Genomic DNA, 18685 nt, shown 5'->3' with positions numbered 1-18685 from the left:
GGAACGCCCCCTTCCACGAGCGGAATGCAGCTGCTGTTATGAATGAAACATCTCATTCTATTCTTTGGCATCACCATCTGAGTGTGAATAGAATCATAATTAAATTGGCACCCTTTCAAAAACTGTCTTTATTAGGCTATACATGCGAGTGATTTTTAAAGAGCATTATGATGTGGAGGTCGTGAGATATGAGAGTTTATCTGAGGAATCAGTGTGTAGACATGGACTCGCCTCCGCAAAGCGACTGTTCCTCATGATGTCCTCCAGGGTTCCCATGGTGACAGGCTGCATGATAAACATGAATGAAATGAGAATATGTGTGAAGCATTCTTTTTTAACAAGATCATAACAAGTTTAGCCTTGACATTGAGACCTGACAATTCATGAAATTACAATAACACGGTACATCCTAAAGAACCAAACAAATAAATCATAAATAGAGTAGAATAGAATAGAATAGAATAGAATAGAATAGAATAGAATAGAATAGAATAGAATAGAATAGAATAGAATAGAATAGAATAGAACAGAACAGAATAGAATAGAATAGAAGAATGTAGAATAAAAAAGAACACAGGACTGAAAAAAAATTAGGATGGGACATATAATAAATATAGAATAGAATGTAACAGATGTAAACAAATTACAGAAGAATGTAAAAAATATGATGGGACATAATGAAAGAATATAGAATAGAACATAACAGAAAAAAGAATGTAAATATTAGGATAAGACATAGTAAATATAGAATAGAATAGAATAGAATAGAATAGAATAGAATAGAATAGAATAGAATAGAATAGAATAGAATAGAATGATGTAAAAAAAAATGTGATAAGACATAAGAATAGAATAGAATAGAATAGAATAGAATAGAATGGACAAGAACCAAACAGAATAGAACAGAAGAATGTAAACATTGGGAGGAGATATAATATAGAATGTAGAATAGAATAGTGTAAATAATTATGATAGGACATGTATAGATACATCGGTAGATGCGCTGGGACACAATCATCAGTGATGTTCCTGAGATCATTGGGTGTTTCGGGTCTTTCAGCATCAGGCACCCTCCCTCAGGCGACCCAGCTGGGGTTGATCAGGCCCCAACTTGTGTCCCAGCAGCGCTAATCCACTCCTTGGACCTTTTCATCCAAATCCACCTCAATGCTCTTTCTGCAGCTTCTGTGATAGACTTAATAGCTCTCCTCTTTGCAGCTCCTATGATGCCGAGCAGGGTGAAGCTCTTACACAGGGAGCGGGCGGCAAAGCCTCTGCATCCCACCTCAATGGGTTCGCAGCGAGCCCTCCAACCCCTCCTCCGGCTCTCCTCTATGAGCTCCTGATACTTAAGCCGCTTGCGCTCATTGGCCTCTTCCATGCGGTCCTCCCATGGGACTGTCAGTTCCAGTAAGAGAACCTGCTTAGACGAAGCAGATGTCAGCACCACATCTGGTCTTAAACAGGTCGATGTTACAAAATCTGGGAACTTGAGCTGCTTACCCAAGTCAACCCGCAGCTCCCAGTCTGGTGATACTGGTGTTATCTGTGATCGTGGCTGCTCACCAGCCTTTACAAAAGCAATTCTCCTCTGGCTGCGGACATGTTTATTATTGGCCACTGTGCTGGAAATGGCCTCTGCCACAGACCTCAGGACCTGGTCGTGTCGCCAGCGATAGCGACCCTCTCCAAGGGCTGCCAGGCAGCTGCTCAAAATGTGCTCCAGGGTCCCTCTCCCGGGACAGCGAGGACAAGTTGGAACGTCACTCTTACCCCAGACGTACAGGTTAGCCGGACTGGGGAGCACATCGTAGACAGCTTGTATCATGAACTTAATACGCTGTGGCTCTGCCTTCCAGATATCATTCCAGGCCAGTTTCTTCTCCAGCGCTCCTTCCCACCTCGTCCACGCCCCCTGCTGACGCAGGCTCACCATCCTACTGGTCCTCACCTCCTCTTCGCCTGCACGGACCTCCTGCAGGACCAGATGGCGTCTGTCCTTGCCGCATACCGAGGCTGTGGGATGAATCCCAGCCCTGCACGCCCCCCTGCCACTGTTCCCACAAGCACTCTATGTCTCAGTCGACTCTCCGCCATCTCTAACCCTTCTTTCACTCTCCACTTCCTACCCTGCCGGGTAGGCCAGGTTTGTCCACTGCCGACAGCCACGTTTGAGCCTCTTGATGGTTGTTTGGACTGACTCTGTATCTCTAAGGCTACAGTCAAAAACCTTGCCTAGGCTAGTAACAGGTATCTCAGTGATAGATGGTATTAATATGCCATCCACAGCAAAGCGAAACGTATCCACCACTTTCCCTCTCTTCAGGACCATTGACCTGGATTTTGTTGGTTTAAAGCTCATCAACAGAATTGACAAGAACAAAACAGAATAGAACAGAATTTTTTTTTATGGGACATAATAAAAGAATATAGAACAGAACAGAAAAGAACAGAAAACAATGTAAATATTAGGATAAGACAGTAAATATAGAATAGAATAGAACAGAACAGAACAGAATAGAATAGTGTTGAAATTAGGTTGGGACATATAATAATATAGAAGTGAACAAAACAGAATAGAACAGAAAAATGTAAAAAAAAATATTATGGGACATAATAAAAGAATATAGAATAGAACAGAACAGAAAAGAATGTAAATATTAGGATAAGACAGTAAATATAGAATAGAATAGAATAGAATAGAATAGAACAGAACAGAACAGAACAGAACAGAATAGAACAGAATAGAATAGAATAGAATAGAACAGAACAGAATAGAATAGAATGGTGTAAAAATTGTGATTAAGAATAGAATAGAATAGACAAGAACAAGACAGAATAGAACAGAAAAATGTAAAAAAAAATATTATGGAACATGATGAAAGAATATTGAATAGTACAGAACAGAAATGAATAATGTAAAAGTTAGGAGGTATAATAAAAGAATAAACAGAAAAACAGAATAGAATAGAATAGAATAGAATAGAATAGTATGTTAACATTAAGATGGGAAATAAAATAACAATAAAAAGAACAGAACAGAATAGAATAGAAGTTGGCAAGAAAAATAGATTAACAATTTAGGCCAGTGTTTCCCCATTTTATAAGGTAATTTCTGTAGTACAGGTTTTACACACAAAAAAGAAGAAAGAAAGAAAGAAAGTCCCTTGCTACGTGTTGAAGTTTCCCCTGGTTGGGAATCACACACACACACACACACACACACACACACGCAGGCAGTACACTATGCTGTCAGCAGGCAGTGAAGTGCAGCTTCTGCACATGCTCAGTGTGTTTCCCATCGCATCACGCACAATCACACAGAGCAGCCCCTCCACCTGCCTCCTCCTCCTCCTCCTCCTCCAGGAACTGATGCTCACGCGTCCGCGACGCCTGCCGCGTCTCTCTCAGCGTCTGCCGCGCTCCCGTTCTTTCTCCGTTCCACGCGCGAGCGCGCTGAGTCGCAGTCAGGAGCGGAGGCGACATCATGTCGTGGGCACCAGAGGGATTTCTCTAAAGGCTGCATCCGATCTGCTATGGAGTTCAACTCTTCATCTGTGTTTGAGCAGCATAAAGGTAAAGCACTACACACACACACACTGATAACAAGGAGGGGTTGCTGCCACTGTTGCCATAGTAATGCTTATCTACGGGCTTTGCTATTGCCCATCATTTGCGTGCGTGATGTGAGGGCTGCCATCTGTTTGTGAATGAAGAGTAGGGTGCCCATGACTGATGATTTGTAAACCATGAAGTGAGGGTCACCATCACAATGTTTCGTGATAAAGTCCGGGGTTTTCTGTTGTAGTCGTGTGGTAGCAGCTCTGTCAGCGGATCTTCTGAGTTGTTATGTATGTAATACACCCTACACACACCCTAGACAATACATACACAAGCCCAAAGGAATATCTGATTTCTCAGTGGCAGCTCAAGCTGTATACTTAATTTCATCAACTTGTTTTCATATCTCCTAGGAGTTAATTCATTTGGGGATCCAGTTGTTGACATGAAGTAAGAATTTTGAACAATGAAAGCTTAATATGAACAATAAAATATTACACTGCCTTTCAAAAGGTTGGGATCAGTAAGATTCCAGTAAGCATTTATTCAATCTTTTCTAACAATATGAGTCTTTACTATCACTTTGCTGAATAAAAGTATTAATTTCTTTAAAAACAAAAGAATAAATGAATAAACACTGTTCTTTTTAACTTTTTATTTATCAAAGAATTCTGGAAAAAAGTATAACAGGTCCCAAAAAATAGCAGCACAACTGTGTTCAACATTGATTATAAATCAGAATATTAGAATGATTTCTGAAGGATCATGTGACACTGAAGACTGGAGTAATGATGCTGAAAATTCAGCTTTGTTTCACAGGAATAAATTATATTTTCAAGTATATTAAAATAGAAAACTGTTATTTAAAATGAAAATAATATTTCACAAATATTTTTTTGTGTGTGTGTATTTTTGATCAAAAAATGCAGCCCTGGTCAGTATAAGAACTTCTTTAAAAAACATAAAAAATCTTACTGATCCCAAACTTTTGAACAGCACTGTAGATCATTTTGCTTGGCAAGAAGTTGGTGAGATATTCATATCGAGATTTTTCACTTTTAGAACCTACAGAAAAATGCTGGGATCTTTATCAGAAACATTTGAGATGCACAATTCTCCTTTTGCTCTCCGTTTATGTCTAGGAGAAACACTGGAGAGATCTTATTTGAAATTTTTCGTTTTTATAGGAAAACATCTTGAACACCTGCTTATCTTGACCTGACCTTGTTAATTTCAAACAATTAGCATGCCTTGAAAGAACGATGATCATTTGTTGATTAATCCCAAGCTGACAAGTCAACGATAAGCACGGCTTTATTCTTCTAAAATCCGACATATCTAAGGAATGTTCATCTTGCACCCAGCAGATGTTATTGAATGATTCATTTTCCTCTCAGAGGCTGCTGAGGAGGTTGATCTGAATGTGGTGTACCAGGCAGCAGCAAACGGAGATGTGAACACGCTGACCGCCACGATACGAGAGGACCCGTCCATCCTCGAGTGCTGCGATAGTGAAGGCATTCTTTCACATGACATACTGCACTTTTACACTCTTCATGAAGATCATTTTGATGCTAGTTTTATCTTTGTGAAAAACTGTCGATCTTAGTTGAGGTCCATCAGTTAACATCTCGAGAAGAGAAAACTGCATGTTTGTAAGAAACAAATACATCAAGATGTTTTGAACTTTAAACCGTTGCTTCTGTCTATAATCCGAGTCCTTAACAACGCTTCCTCCAGAGAACTGTCATCTGGTCTGAATCAAGAGAGAAATCTGCACAGATCAAACACTGTTCACAAAAGAAAAGAGTCCAAAACAGCTCTAAACAAATATGTTGGTGGATTTTGATGTGAGAGACAACAGGAGATGGACTTTTTCACTGGAGGAAGTGTTATTATGGATTATGGACTCATATTTTGGACTCAGATTATGGACTCGTAACCAAACAGTTGCTGGTAACCATTGACTTCTATAGTATAAAACATTTTCTTTTCTGGGTGGACTATCCCTTTCCATCTATTCTTTTAAAGCATATTATTTCCCTAGTAAGTACTCTTTTTTTTGAATAGTATGCTAAAAGTTTACATCTGTTTTCACAAGGGTGGGCCTTCACTGTAAAAAGTGATAAGTTGACTTAACTTTAAAAAATTGAGGAAACCTGTTGCCTTAAAATTTTTAAGTAAATAATATATATATTTTTTTTAAAGTTGAGTGAACTTGACGATTCACTTAATTTATTTTTTTTAAATTATTATTTACTTAATAATTTTAAGGCAACGGGTTTCCTCAATTTTTTTAAGTTAAGTCAACTTATCACTTTTTATGGTGAAACATCACACCTGTCCTGATAATAAAGGCTGTGGTATTGTAAGTGCAAGTTGATGAGAATGATTGTGTTATTAATGGTGTTTGCCCAGGCGATTATTACTGTTACTAATAGTTTGGGTTACCAAGGCAAGCGAGCTAAAGAAAAGGTATTTCATGAGAGCTTTCATGGTATGTCTCATCAATCAAACAAAAACCTATAATCATTGTCATGCAATTCACACATTAAGCAATCTGACACAGAAATAAGCCATCATCATAAACAGATTACAGTAGAGCTGATTTGAAGGAGAGCGAATTTCTGACTGCGAATGTTTTGATGACAGGCTCCACGCCGCTGATGCATGCTGTGTCTGGGAGGCAGGTGGATACGGTCAAACTGCTGCTGAAGATGGGAGCCTCTATAAATACACAAGATGCCTGTGGACGGACGTCCCTCTCTCTAGCGACATACCTGGTAACGAAGCTCTCTGAGGATCACTGATGAGCTGGATCCCTTTAAAAATGCACATTGTGTGCATTGCTGTCAATGGATTGTGTTTATGAACCGCATATACAAAGTTGCAGTGACCTTCCTAGCTTTGACTGAATTAAATGCTTGTTTAGTTAGTTTAGTCTGGTGGTTTTATCCTGTGCAGGGCTGGCTGGAAGGCTGTGTGTGTTTGCTTCGCAACGGGGCGAAACAGAACATTCCCGATAAGAACGGACGCTTGCCAATTCATGCTGCTACTGCTGAAACTGACTTCAGGTAACGAGGAAAACAAATTTGCAAATAGGTTAATGAAACAAAAAGTAGTTAGTGCTACAGTAACATTCCTGTGAACAAAAAGCATTACATCGACCATCCTGCATTGTTTTGTATTGAAATCACTGCAGAATTGTGTTTCACACAGAAAAGCAATTTCCATTTTTTTTTTTTTTTAGCCAGTTGGCTTCATCTCAGTCCTGTAAGCCATTTATTTGCCCCTGCTAGTGTGTATGTGCTGTCTCTGTAGAAAACAGCATCAGGTTGGATTGTCTGATAGGAAGAAGACGTGTTCCTCCCCACTCCGCCGTTCATCAAGCTGTGTGAACAACAATAGTTGCAGTTCTGTGGAGCTTCCCGCCTCTCACTGTTCATTTGGCAGAACATTTGACAAGATGATAATTAGGAAACAGAGATTTCAGAGATGGAACCTCTAGTGAAAAATAAATACACAAAAATGTATTTGAAATACATTTTTTATTTACTAAGTATACTACAAATACATTTACATATTTATGTACTTAATAAAAATACCCCGCAATTGTACTTTTGGTATACTTAAAGCCTGTTAAATTGGAACAACTAATTTTGTGCTTAATGCACTTTAATTGTGCAGAAGTAGTGCTGAAGTCCAACTAAAGATACACTGAAGTAAATTTGATTGTGCTAAAGTGGAACTATTGCAGGTATACTTCAGGTACACTTTAAAGATCTTGCATTTAAAGGCCGATATTATTCAAAGATCATACAATCCTCATCAATAGTTACATAAAAACACATTTTAGGCTTAATATTAACATGCATTGTGCACAAGTACTACTCTAAATAAAGTTTCATTATAATTTTTATATCAGTAAGTCTCAAATGATATGTCAGTAAATATGTTAATAGATTTGAACTATACTTAGTATGAAATTAATGTATTTTAAATATATGACTTTTTTACTAGGGACTGTTGTCAACACAAAATATGTTGTTACAGTCAACATAAAAACCAAAAATGAAGCTCATTTACTTTCCTAATGCATGTTCCTTGATTCAACATTCACCAATCCCGCTTTTTTTATCACTACATTTTTTTCTTGTTGATTACCTGGTTTGGTGTTATATTATGTAAGTAAAATGGTGTATGCAGCATTTAATAGATTAATAATCATGTTTTGTTTGTTTGTTTTAGGCTCATGGCCGTGCTGCTACAGCAGTCGACACTGTGTGAAATCAACCATCAAGACAATGAGGTGAGTTTCATTTCAAATCATTTGAGTTTCAGCTTTGTAAAACCCTTTTAAAAAAGAAGTGCACTTTATAGTATTGATTGTGCATGTGTAGTGCAATTCAAATCTTAAAAGTATATATTATAATATATATATATAGTTTATATACTATAATTTAAAAAAAAAAGAAATACAACGTTCTGTCATGAAACTCTAGATGTTCTGACTAACTCAATCTGATATAATGGCATCATTATTCACATGGTGCAGCTGATTGGTTTCTTTTCACATCAGCAGCCAATGAGATTGCTGCTCAACATTCAAATACTCAGTGCCAGTGTTTGCTGTAGCAGCGCGCTTCAGAAACCCTCCTCCTTCCCCAGCTCCACCTGTATAGATCTGCTATGGGGTGATTTCATATATGTTACATATGGGGATATTTTATAGTATACGTTATACAGAGTGTGCAGCAGCAGTATTTCTTACATGCTCACAGCAGCATGTCTGTGGATGTACTGGCAGTGTGTGAGACGGTTATGAGATGATAGCCAAATCTTTAGTTTAAAAGATTGCAAAGATATTTTTATTTAGGAAAGGTACATTTTTTGGAAAATTCAAATTGGCTGGAAAATTTTAATGACAGGAAATGACGTCATAAGGTGCAATCTATTTGGCATGAGCCAAGTGATCAGAATAAATGGAGGCTTCAAATTAGCTGTGGGTAATATTGAATCCGTTTCATTAAATTCTGCATTTTACTACAAAATTGAAAATGGTCAATGGCCAAAATGACCAACATAGGAAATTTGGTACCATTCGATTTGGTATGATGTACCGAATCTAAAGAGATCAATCTTATGATTTTTTTGTTCAAGTGTTCAGAATTTATAATCCAAGACTAGAGACTGTCCTCTATCTGTGTGCCAAATTTCTGAAACATATTGTTTTGTTTAAGTATATTAGGATATTATTTCTATAGTTAGTGCTCTTTTTAAAAGATTGCAAAATGCACTTCTTTCTTGCAAGGGAAAGTTCACTTGAACAAATCAAAGTCACTGCCTTGTGCCAAAAGGAACATTCTAATGAACATTAGTGAAGACAAGAGACAAAACAGTGAATGAATCTCATTCTAAATATGTTTTATTCATTTCACTTTATTTAGTTTTCTTCATGAGCTTATGTCTTTACATTTGTTTTTGAAGGGTGAATGAAATGAATGGACATGATATATTGATATGAGAACATTATTTTATTATTTTACTGTAGATAACTTAAAGCTTCCAGCAAGAAATATATTCATATTATGAAATGCTTTTATATTATTGCTTTTATGTAATTGCATCTATTAAGGGATTTATGTTCACCATAAAACTAGCTCTGAAGTCCTCAGAGGACATTTAACACCCAGTCAGTAACCATTTTGAGATGATAAAGCCAATTATATTTATGATGCTTTTTTTATGGAAAGAAAGATGACCCATGAAAATAGCACTGGTATGAACTAGAAAGCAGTACAGCAAATACTCCCGTGATGTATAATATCATACTATGATAGTCATATCATAGCAAAGCCTACTTGACTGGATGTAGTCCTTGGGCTCAAATGCAGAATGGCTTTAATAGCGTTTCTCTTTCCTTAATCCCCCGTCTAGTTTGTACTAATCTGAACAATGCCTGAAACTTTGTATTCTGAGCACTTCCTGTGTTTATTTGCCTCTTTATAATGAATCGCTTGTTGTATTCCTCAATTGTAAGTCACTTTGGATAAAAATGTCTGCTAAATGAATAAATGTAAATGTAAAAGTGTGATTCTAGAAATTATCTGTGCATGTGATGAGGGAATGCACAGGGTAGAAATTCTACTGAATTTGCATTAAATCTGTTTTTTGTAACCAAGATTAACTACATTTTTTTCAACTACATTTAAGTTCCCTGTTATAGGCTCACTTGCAATTTTGCAAATTTCCAGTTTATTCACATTAATTCCCATTTATTGCCATTAATTCTCATGAAAAGTTTCTAACTTTGAAAAATCCCAGAATTCTGCAACCCTAATAGGAAGTAACAGTCATCAATACTTGGTAGGGTGCATCTGGTTAACCCTCAGACTGTGATTGGCAGGGAATGACGGCTCTTCACTGGGCTTCTTTCCACAACCGTCCAGAGCATGTGCAGGCCCTGCTGCAGAAGGGAGCCGACCCCACGCTTGTGGACAAAGACTTTAAAACAGCTCTTCACTGGGCTGTGCAGGTACAAATCCCAAACAAACACATCATTCTACTCCGGTTTCTTACATACAGCATATTCTACAACAATACATGTTTTTTCTATGCTGACTCTGCTTATGTCTGTTCAATTAAAAAGCCACACCTTTCTTTTTTTTACTGGGCTTCTATCTACAAAGAGCTCATCTTTTCTATAGTCTCTACTGTAAATTAGCACCAACGAGCTGTTCTATTATGTGTGTTGATATGAGAAAAGAGAGATCACAGAGAATAATTCAAGACGTATGTATCACCAGTACATTGCCATTGACAATGATCATATGTACAGTTTAGCAGTCATACAAAATTACGAGTAAAAATCACTCATTGTAACATTTCTAAAGATAGTCCTTTGCTTTTCTGGAATAGCTTGACTTAATTTGAACCACAATTAGCCTAAGTCAGTTTACTGTAACAAATTGGTCAAGACACATTTACTATTGTAAATTGAGCTTTCAAAGCACATTTACGTTATGTGCTTTGAAAGCTCCACAGAATTCAAACACCCCTTACATGTAATCTTGGCCTTTTACAGTAATTATACTTTCAGCTATTATTAAGTATCTAGTACTCTTACTTCCACTATATTACAACATCATACCAAGTCAGAGAGGAAATGCAGTTCTCCTAAAATGCAAATTCTCTGTAGCATTTGTCTGGGCCTGGTTGCATGCTGTACTATATTTCAGACCGCTCATTTGCGTACACAATTACCATTTATATCAACAAACTGCAATACAGTATAAGATTTCTATTCGAATGGAAAACATAAATCTAGGCTATTTGCTGCCGTTTTCAAAGCACAATGCAAAACTGTGACATTTCATTCACTGACGTGCATATACTTACTTGCTGGCAACCTGCCAAAATAAAGGCTTGCTGATTTTAAATTTGAAAATGATGAAAATTAATATTTAAAAAATGTAGCATTTTATGTTTAAGTTCACAAATTGTCAAAAATTTTATTTTCAATACTCCCTTTTTATTTTAAAATGTAATAGTATTATCACACTTTATTATTTTGATTATTATTTTAATTTAAAAACTAAGTAAATAAAGTGAAATTTTCATATTTCATCACGTAATACAATTTATGTCTTAAAAATTAATTGTGAAACATGGTTGATATACAGTATGTACGTTGCGAGTTGGTTATTCCTTTACAGTATATGTCTCATTGTTTTGAACTCTTTGGCAGAGCGGCAGCCGGTTAATGTGTTCTCTCATTCTTGACCATCATCTGGGCGCCTCTGTGATCAATTACGATGATGAGAACGGGAAGACCTGCGTTCACATTGCCGCCGCTGCGGGTTTCAGCGACATCATCTATGAACTGTCTCGCATTCCTGAGACCAACCTGCAAGCTTTAGATGTGGATGAACGGTACAGTAACGTTGTGATATTCACATTAGTTTGTCAGCATGTGGAGTGCTAATCATCATTTTGTTTACCAGAGGGTCAACTAGGACAAAATGCAGTGCTTAATAGGCATTATTTAACTTATACTTCATGCATTACTAAACTTTGTGTTTTCAAGTTTCGTTTCTCATTATTGTACAATGTTTTATCTGTTTGTCTGTCAGGACCCCTCTTCATTGGGCCGCTGCAGCAGGGAAAGATGACTGTGTGCAGGTATTGTTGGAGCTGGGAGTGGAGCCCAACCCTCGAGATATTAATGAGAATACGCCACTCACATACGCCATGTACTGCGGTCATACTGCATGCATCAAACTCCTCTCCACTGAAAACAGGTTTGTTGTTGTTTGTTGGAAAGCAAAACATATATTTAAGTTGCCACTTTTGTCGACATAGAGCAGGTGAATAGAGAGCAGGTTGTCTCCTCTGGGCCATACCCCTCTCAAATGCAGCAAAACAGGTGTGTTTGTTTAAAGGGTTCATGAACTGCCTTTGTTGTTTGTACATCAAAAAACATCATAATTTAGAGGTAATAGTCTATTTTCTGTCCTGTGTTTGACCCCCTCATCAGAACGCTCTGTTTGAATAGGCGTGGAGGATTGTAAACTCTGAAGTAAACACCCACTGCTACATCCTTCATAGATGGACGGTGCTGTGATTTAGGTTAAAAACACATAAATACTCAGTACATTTCAAATGATCTGTTTAACAGACAAAGCCATAGTGATCACGTAATAAAAGTAGTTACTCACACTTTTGTGTTGCGACATTACTGTCGGATCCAATATTGTCACACAGCATCGTCTTTTAGTTTCAATCTTTCTGAAAATCCTGCGTCAAATTGTGCCTTGTTTGTAAATGAATCCGTGGTAAAATGAAGTGAACAAATGACCAAGTTCTTACTGACACGGTTTGGCACTTCCTTAAAAATAAAGTTCATCAAATAAAGTTTATCTTTTGGTTTCTGCGTAGACCTGCGTTTGCCGCTCTTGTCATTTACCTACTATGCGCGTGAATCTGAGGGTGGGGCTAAACAGGCAGTGATGTGGAATCAGTGGGCAGGGCTAAACAGGCACTGCTGTAGAATCAGTGGGCGGGGCTTAACAGGCAGTGTTGTGGAATCAGTGGGCGGGGCTTAACAGGCAGTGTTGTGTAATCAGTGGGCAGGGCAAAGCTGGCAGTGATGTAGAATTGGTGGGTGGGGCTTAACAGGCAGTGATGTAGAATCGGTGGGCAGGGCTAAACAGGCACTGATGTAGAATCAGTGGGCGGGGCTAAACAGGCAGTGATGTGGAATCAGTGGGCAGGGCTAAGCTGGCAGTGATGTAGAATTGGTCAGCGGGGCTAAACAGGCACTGCTGTAGAATTGGTGGGCGGGGCTGAACAGGCAGCGATGTAGAAGCAGGCGTTGATCTTCCTCTGCGGAGGCAGTGTTTAGCCACACTATTATATCATAAAGATTGGCTTCAATATAAGCTGTTTTTAGACTGACGAGAAAGTTTTTGAGGAGTTCTGAAACTTACAGGATGTTTTCTAGTACAATGACCTCTTACATGTCAAAAGATCAAGGGAATTTTGATTTCTCAGTTCATGACCCCTTTAAGGAGACATGCACAATGCACTGTTGGGGGCTTCAGGAATGTGGTTGGGGACTGTGGTAATTTGAAATATGTAGCATTAAAATAAAGCACACTTATTAAGTTGTGATGTAAAATGCAGGAAGAGATCCCATGAAGTATTTTCAGAACTAAAGATGGCCATACTTTTCACAGATCTGAGTCAAGCAGGCCACTGCACGCCCAAAACAATGACCCTTCTATACGCAAGGAGGGGAAATTTCGCATGCTGAACCACATCTTCTGCAAGAAGAAGAAAGAACTGCATACTTCTCAGCAGACAGACTTGAGTCAAGAATGTCAGCTGAAAGAAGAGACATCTGAGGTGGATGACATCATCACTATGTTCGACTGTTTCGCTGAACCGTTAGCCAGAGATGAGAGCGAAAACAGCTCTACAGTCAGAAAACTAAATAACGAGTCTGAGAAAGTCCACCTCGCTGAGGACACATCCAGCAAGGACTTCCAAAGTCTCCCACCCATACGCACACAGAGTCTTCCTCCAATCACTCTAGGGAAGTCCCTGCTGGTAAACTCTCAGACTTTGGCCCACAGGACCAGCGGAGGTCATGTGGCAGGACATTTAGCGCACAGGTCGCAGAAGAGCAAGAGCGAGCATGACCTGTTCGATGGCAAAAGTAAGGACCAAAAAGCTGCCGGACAGGCATGGAAGACTGAATCCAGTCAGATACTGACTCACAAAGCATGGATCTCAGCTCCATCTGAACGGCTGCTTGATAAGCTGCTGCATGCATCCTCAAGCCCTTTAGACGTGCTGTGCTCAAATCACACGCCGTACATACAGAGAAATGACCAAGGTGAGATATCGAATATTGGTAGTTAGGTGATTCTTCAATTATTAGATTTGACTGATTATTTTAATTAGTTCCTTTTAACAATCACCTAAGTTTTAAAAGATTATACAATTATTATAATAGCTAATGGTTCTGAAGTGTTTACCACATCTGTTAGTTTTGCCTAGTTTTTAGGCATTTGGCAGAATTTCACTAATTTGGGCTTAAGTGCACTTAAAATTTTAAGGCAGCAAGAACACTAACTTTTTTTAAGTTGAAACAATTATATTTTACAGTGTGTAAATCTGACACTTAATTGCACGTTAACTACAATTAATTGAAAATGTATTATAATTTACATTTATACAAAATATAATTTGCTTAACTGTTTGTGACCCGCTTAAGTGCAACTTAAGTACATGTAATTTCATTACATATAAATGACTTCTGGTGTCTTTGAAACATGGTTAAAGTGTACTGCTGAATGCACTGACAAGCATTTATGGTAAACTAAAATATATGTATTTAGATATATTTGCAAGTACAGTAAAGTACATACAGTAATGTTGCAATATAGTAGAGTCAAATCATATGAAATGTAAAATAAAGGTAAATAATAAAGGTAAAACTACATTCTACAGGTAAAATTATATAAATAAAAAAAAAGTGTAATTCTTTAAGCCACATCAAAAGATTATTAAAACATAATGATTTAAAATGTACTTCAAAGTAAAACTATTCATTTGACAAAGTACATTTTTTAAAAGTCTGATTAAGTGTGGTAAGAAACAATCATGAAGATGTAAAGTGGGCTTTCATTTCATTAAAATGACATTATTTGCTAGTACAGTTTTTAGAAATGTACTTTTAAGCTTCGAAGTTCATGTTTTAACACGTTTGTTTCAGTTGTTTCATATTTTTGTTTTTTAAATAGTCAAGAGTCTCGAACTGAAGAATCACCTAGATATAAAAATGTGACCCTGGAGCACAAAACCAGTCATAAGGGTCAATTTTTGGAAATTGAGATTTATACATCGTCTGAAAGCTGAATAAATAAGCTTTCCATTGATGTATGGCTGAGATACAAGTATTTGAAAATCTGGAATCTGAGGGTCCAAAAAAATCAAAATATTGAGAAAATCACCTTTAAAGTCATCCAAATGAAGTTCTTAGCAATGCATATTACTAATCAAGTTTTGATGTATTTACAGTAGGAAATTTACAAAATATGTTTATGGAACATGATCTTTACTTAATGTCCTAATGGTTTTTGGCATAAAAGAAAAATCCCATACAATGTATTTTTGGCTATTGCTACAAATATACCCATGCTCCTTAAGACTGGTTTTGTGCTCCAGGGTCACAAATCAGTGAATTAGTCTATGACATGTATATTTGTCAAATTCAGAATTCTGTGTCTTCTTCTCTGAGCAGCTCAGAATCATCTTTTTCCTCTGAGGGTCAGAGAATCTGCTCTCACACGTAACAGTCTGGCTCCGATCCGTGACCACTGCACTCACAGATGTAAGTTTAATCCTTATATCCTAATATAATATTTGCATGCTTCATAAGACTCTATGTAATGCAATCCCCTGTTCATAATGCTCAAGAAAAGATTTACTAAAGACGGCAATTTGAATCTAAAATCATCTATGTTGTTCCATATTAGTTTGCAGGTATTTGTTGTTTTGCTGTTTTTATGTATGTAAAATGGGTCAAATTTGTTGATATTGAAATGAAATGTATTACAACACTTCCCAATCTTCCCTGCATGAGAAAACAATATTAGCATCAATTAAATATCATACACTTCCGACTGAACATCTTCGGTTTAACAAATGTCGTCCACAGTTTCCTTGCCACCTGACCAGGTCTCTCAGGGAGTGAAGAAGTCGAAATCCTCTTTAGGAGCGGGCCTGGCTGTACTTCCACCTCCGTTTGCATCCAAACTGCACCGAGCCGGCATTCCTCAAAGCCAGTCGCTCGGCTCCTTCCCGACGCCACTGACAGGAGAACCTTTACGAAACATTCAAGTTCTTCCTGCCATACCTCCGCAGAGAAAACGCAGCCCGTCTCCGCTCACAACCCAGAGTCTCTCTGACAACAGAAACTGATGGAAACCTGCCTAAACTGTAACACTGTTCAGCTTTTCATGGGTCATTTGGATTTATTTAGATCATGAGGATGCTGAAGAATCACTGTTTGATAAACTACTAGTCCGTTTTTCATACAATTTTACAACTATGATCTTTTTTATGGTATGCATATGGTTGAAATTTTGACTGTAACATTTAAACATGCTTTAAGCTTATTGTTTACTGTTACTATTAATAAAGGGAACTGTTGAAGTATGGAATCGTGATAACTTACTGTGATATAAATATATAGTCAGTACACTCTAAAAAGTGATAAGTTGACTTAACTTAAAAAAATTGAGGAAACCCGTTGCCTTAAAATTATTAATTAAATAATAATTAAAAAAAAAAAAAGTTAAGTGAACATGACAATTCACTTAACTTATTTTTTAATTATTATTATTTGCTTAACTTTAATTCACTTTTACTTAACGGGTTTCCTCAATTTTTTTAAGTTAAGTCAACTTATCACCTTTTACAGTGTATGATAAGAGAGTCATAAAGTCAAAACATTAACTTGAATGTTGTAAGAGGGAGTACTTTTTAAGTCAAGTCAAGTCACCTTTATTTATATAGCGCTTTTAACAATACAGATTGTGTCAAAGCACTTAACAGTATCAAATTGGAGGATAGAGTGTCAGTAATGTACAAGATTAAACACTCAATTTTCAGTTAAAGGCATTTCATTATTGAATTCAGAGATGCCATTTTATTTTACCTTAAAATAAGCTACTGTGTGTAGGTTTTTACCTTGAAATATCAGTTTCAAAATCATTCTGATGGAGAAAGGCTTTGTTTCTTTCTCAGTCTCCCTCAAATGTCTGTTCTGGAATTGCGTAAATCTGGTGACTGACTGGGAACGAAATTCCCTGGAAAGGGCAGATTGCTTTACTGCAGAAACAAATGCACATGTGCAACATTCCACTGTAATTATGAAAGCGGTATAGTTATGACTGTGAATTCAACTCACTTAACTCTAGGGGGCTTCAGAGTCACACAAATACACAAAACTACACACAGTTGCTGTAAGGCAGGGGACCCCTGCTCCAGTCCAACACACCTGCCTGTAATTATCACGTTGATTAGCAGTGCTGGACAGTAACTGATTACATGTCATCTGGATTAAAAATCCAATTCCAAAAATCACACTGTTACAGTTAACGGATTGCAACATGATTGCATATTATTCACACACTAGCAGTAAATTCTACATAATTTATAGATTCTCCCTAATTCTTTTAAATGTACTTTTCTATAGAAACCTACTGCTTATTTGTGACCCTGGAGTCGCTGGGGTATATTTGTAGCAATAGCTAAAAATACATTGTATGGGTCAAAATGATCAATTTTTCTTTTATGCCAAAAATCATTAGGATAATAAGTAAAGATCATGTTCCATGAAGATATTTAGTAAATTTCCAACCATAAACATATCAAAACTTAATTTTTGATTAGTAATATGCATGGCTAAGAACTTCATTTGGACAACTTTACAGGCTATTTTCTCAATATTTAGATTTTTTCTGCACCCTCAGATTCCAGATCTTCAAATAGATGATGTATAAATCTTAATTTAAAAAATGTCACATCCAGGAGCAGAGTTGGAGAGCCCAGCTGTATTATCTGAGATGAATCACACAAAACCAGACATGTTTCGACAGTGCCATAGTGTTTACACTCTTCAGGAGGCCACATTACTAATGGATTACAGTGGATTCTGGATAAATGTCCTTTAATGACTTGAGAAACAGGTCATATGGAAAGCAGAGCTGATGTGCTATTTAGATATAGCTTCAAGCAGCAGTGTTTTCTCTTGCTGCGTAAATGTGTTTAATTTCCTTATATTGTTCATAATGATTTCTTCACCATCAGTTAAGAAGTTTAATGGTGTTATATTACATAAAATCATGAACTAATCACAAACTCAGCATCAAAATCTGAACTGACAGAGAAAGTGTGTATCAAGTGTAGTGCTACCACTTTAACCGGGTTAGATTCAACTCAAATACTGTGTCTCTGAGCTTGTTCGGTTAGCTTTTGGTAGTGGCCCTGTTCCTAAAGGTGAAATAAAAGAGTAAAGGGTGAGTAATGCAGAGATCATGGGTTTGATTTGAGGGAGTGCATGAACTGATAACTGCTGCTTTGGATAAATATAAATAGTTTAATTGGGTTCAGCAATTTATGTGGATGATATCTGCAGTCATGTTATAGCAGCTTTAAATACATCAGCAGAATTAATTATATTAATCATTATTTTAATATTTAGAAGATGTAATTGCAAAATGAAAAGGCAACAGCACAGTGATTTCAATTCCAAATACACATAACTACATAACTTTAATTTTGTCTCACAAAGAAAAATGCAATTTTATATTACTCAGAAATTGCTCTTATAAAGGCCAAACTGTACTAGGCTATTATTGGCATCTCAGTATCAACTTTTTGAATATATATATATATATATATATATATATATATATATATATATATATATATCAGATATTTATCCTAAAATTACCTATAGGAAAGAAAAAAAATCCAACACTAAGATTGACAGTAAAGTTTTTTTTCAATTAAATTATATTTTCCAGAAATTTCTATTACTATTTTCTGA

The 18685-nt window shown here is 36.9% G+C and overlaps 1 protein-coding gene across 2 annotated transcripts; it reads left to right on the top strand.

Annotated features, from left to right (window-relative positions):
* The first annotated feature begins 3244 nt into the window (after window positions 1–3244).
* On the top strand, window positions 3245–16271 carry ankrd55 (ankyrin repeat domain 55). 2 transcript variants are annotated; one of them, XM_058788396.1, is made up of 11 exons: window positions 3245–3576; window positions 4959–5078; window positions 6214–6344; window positions 6526–6635; window positions 7810–7870; window positions 9968–10096; window positions 11384–11493; window positions 11694–11861; window positions 13299–13960; window positions 15371–15460; window positions 15788–16271. In XM_058788396.1, exons 1-11 carry the CDS (start codon window positions 3537–3539, stop codon window positions 16048–16050), a joined length of 1884 nt encoding a protein of 627 aa, XP_058644379.1. In that variant the 5' UTR covers window positions 3245–3536; the 3' UTR covers window positions 16051–16271. The 2 variants fall into 2 exon arrangements, with proteins under 2 accessions (XP_058644379.1, XP_058644378.1); XM_058788395.1 differs by having other exon boundaries at window positions 3247–3576; window positions 11309–11493.
* Window positions 16272–18685: the final 2414 nt, after the last annotated feature.

Source organism: Onychostoma macrolepis, chromosome 10 (genome assembly GCF_012432095.1).
Source record: "Onychostoma macrolepis isolate SWU-2019 chromosome 10, ASM1243209v1, whole genome shotgun sequence".
In the NCBI taxonomy this organism is placed as follows: Eukaryota; Metazoa; Chordata; class Actinopteri; order Cypriniformes; family Cyprinidae; genus Onychostoma; species Onychostoma macrolepis.
This window is presented reverse-complemented; position numbering and strand designations above follow the sequence as displayed.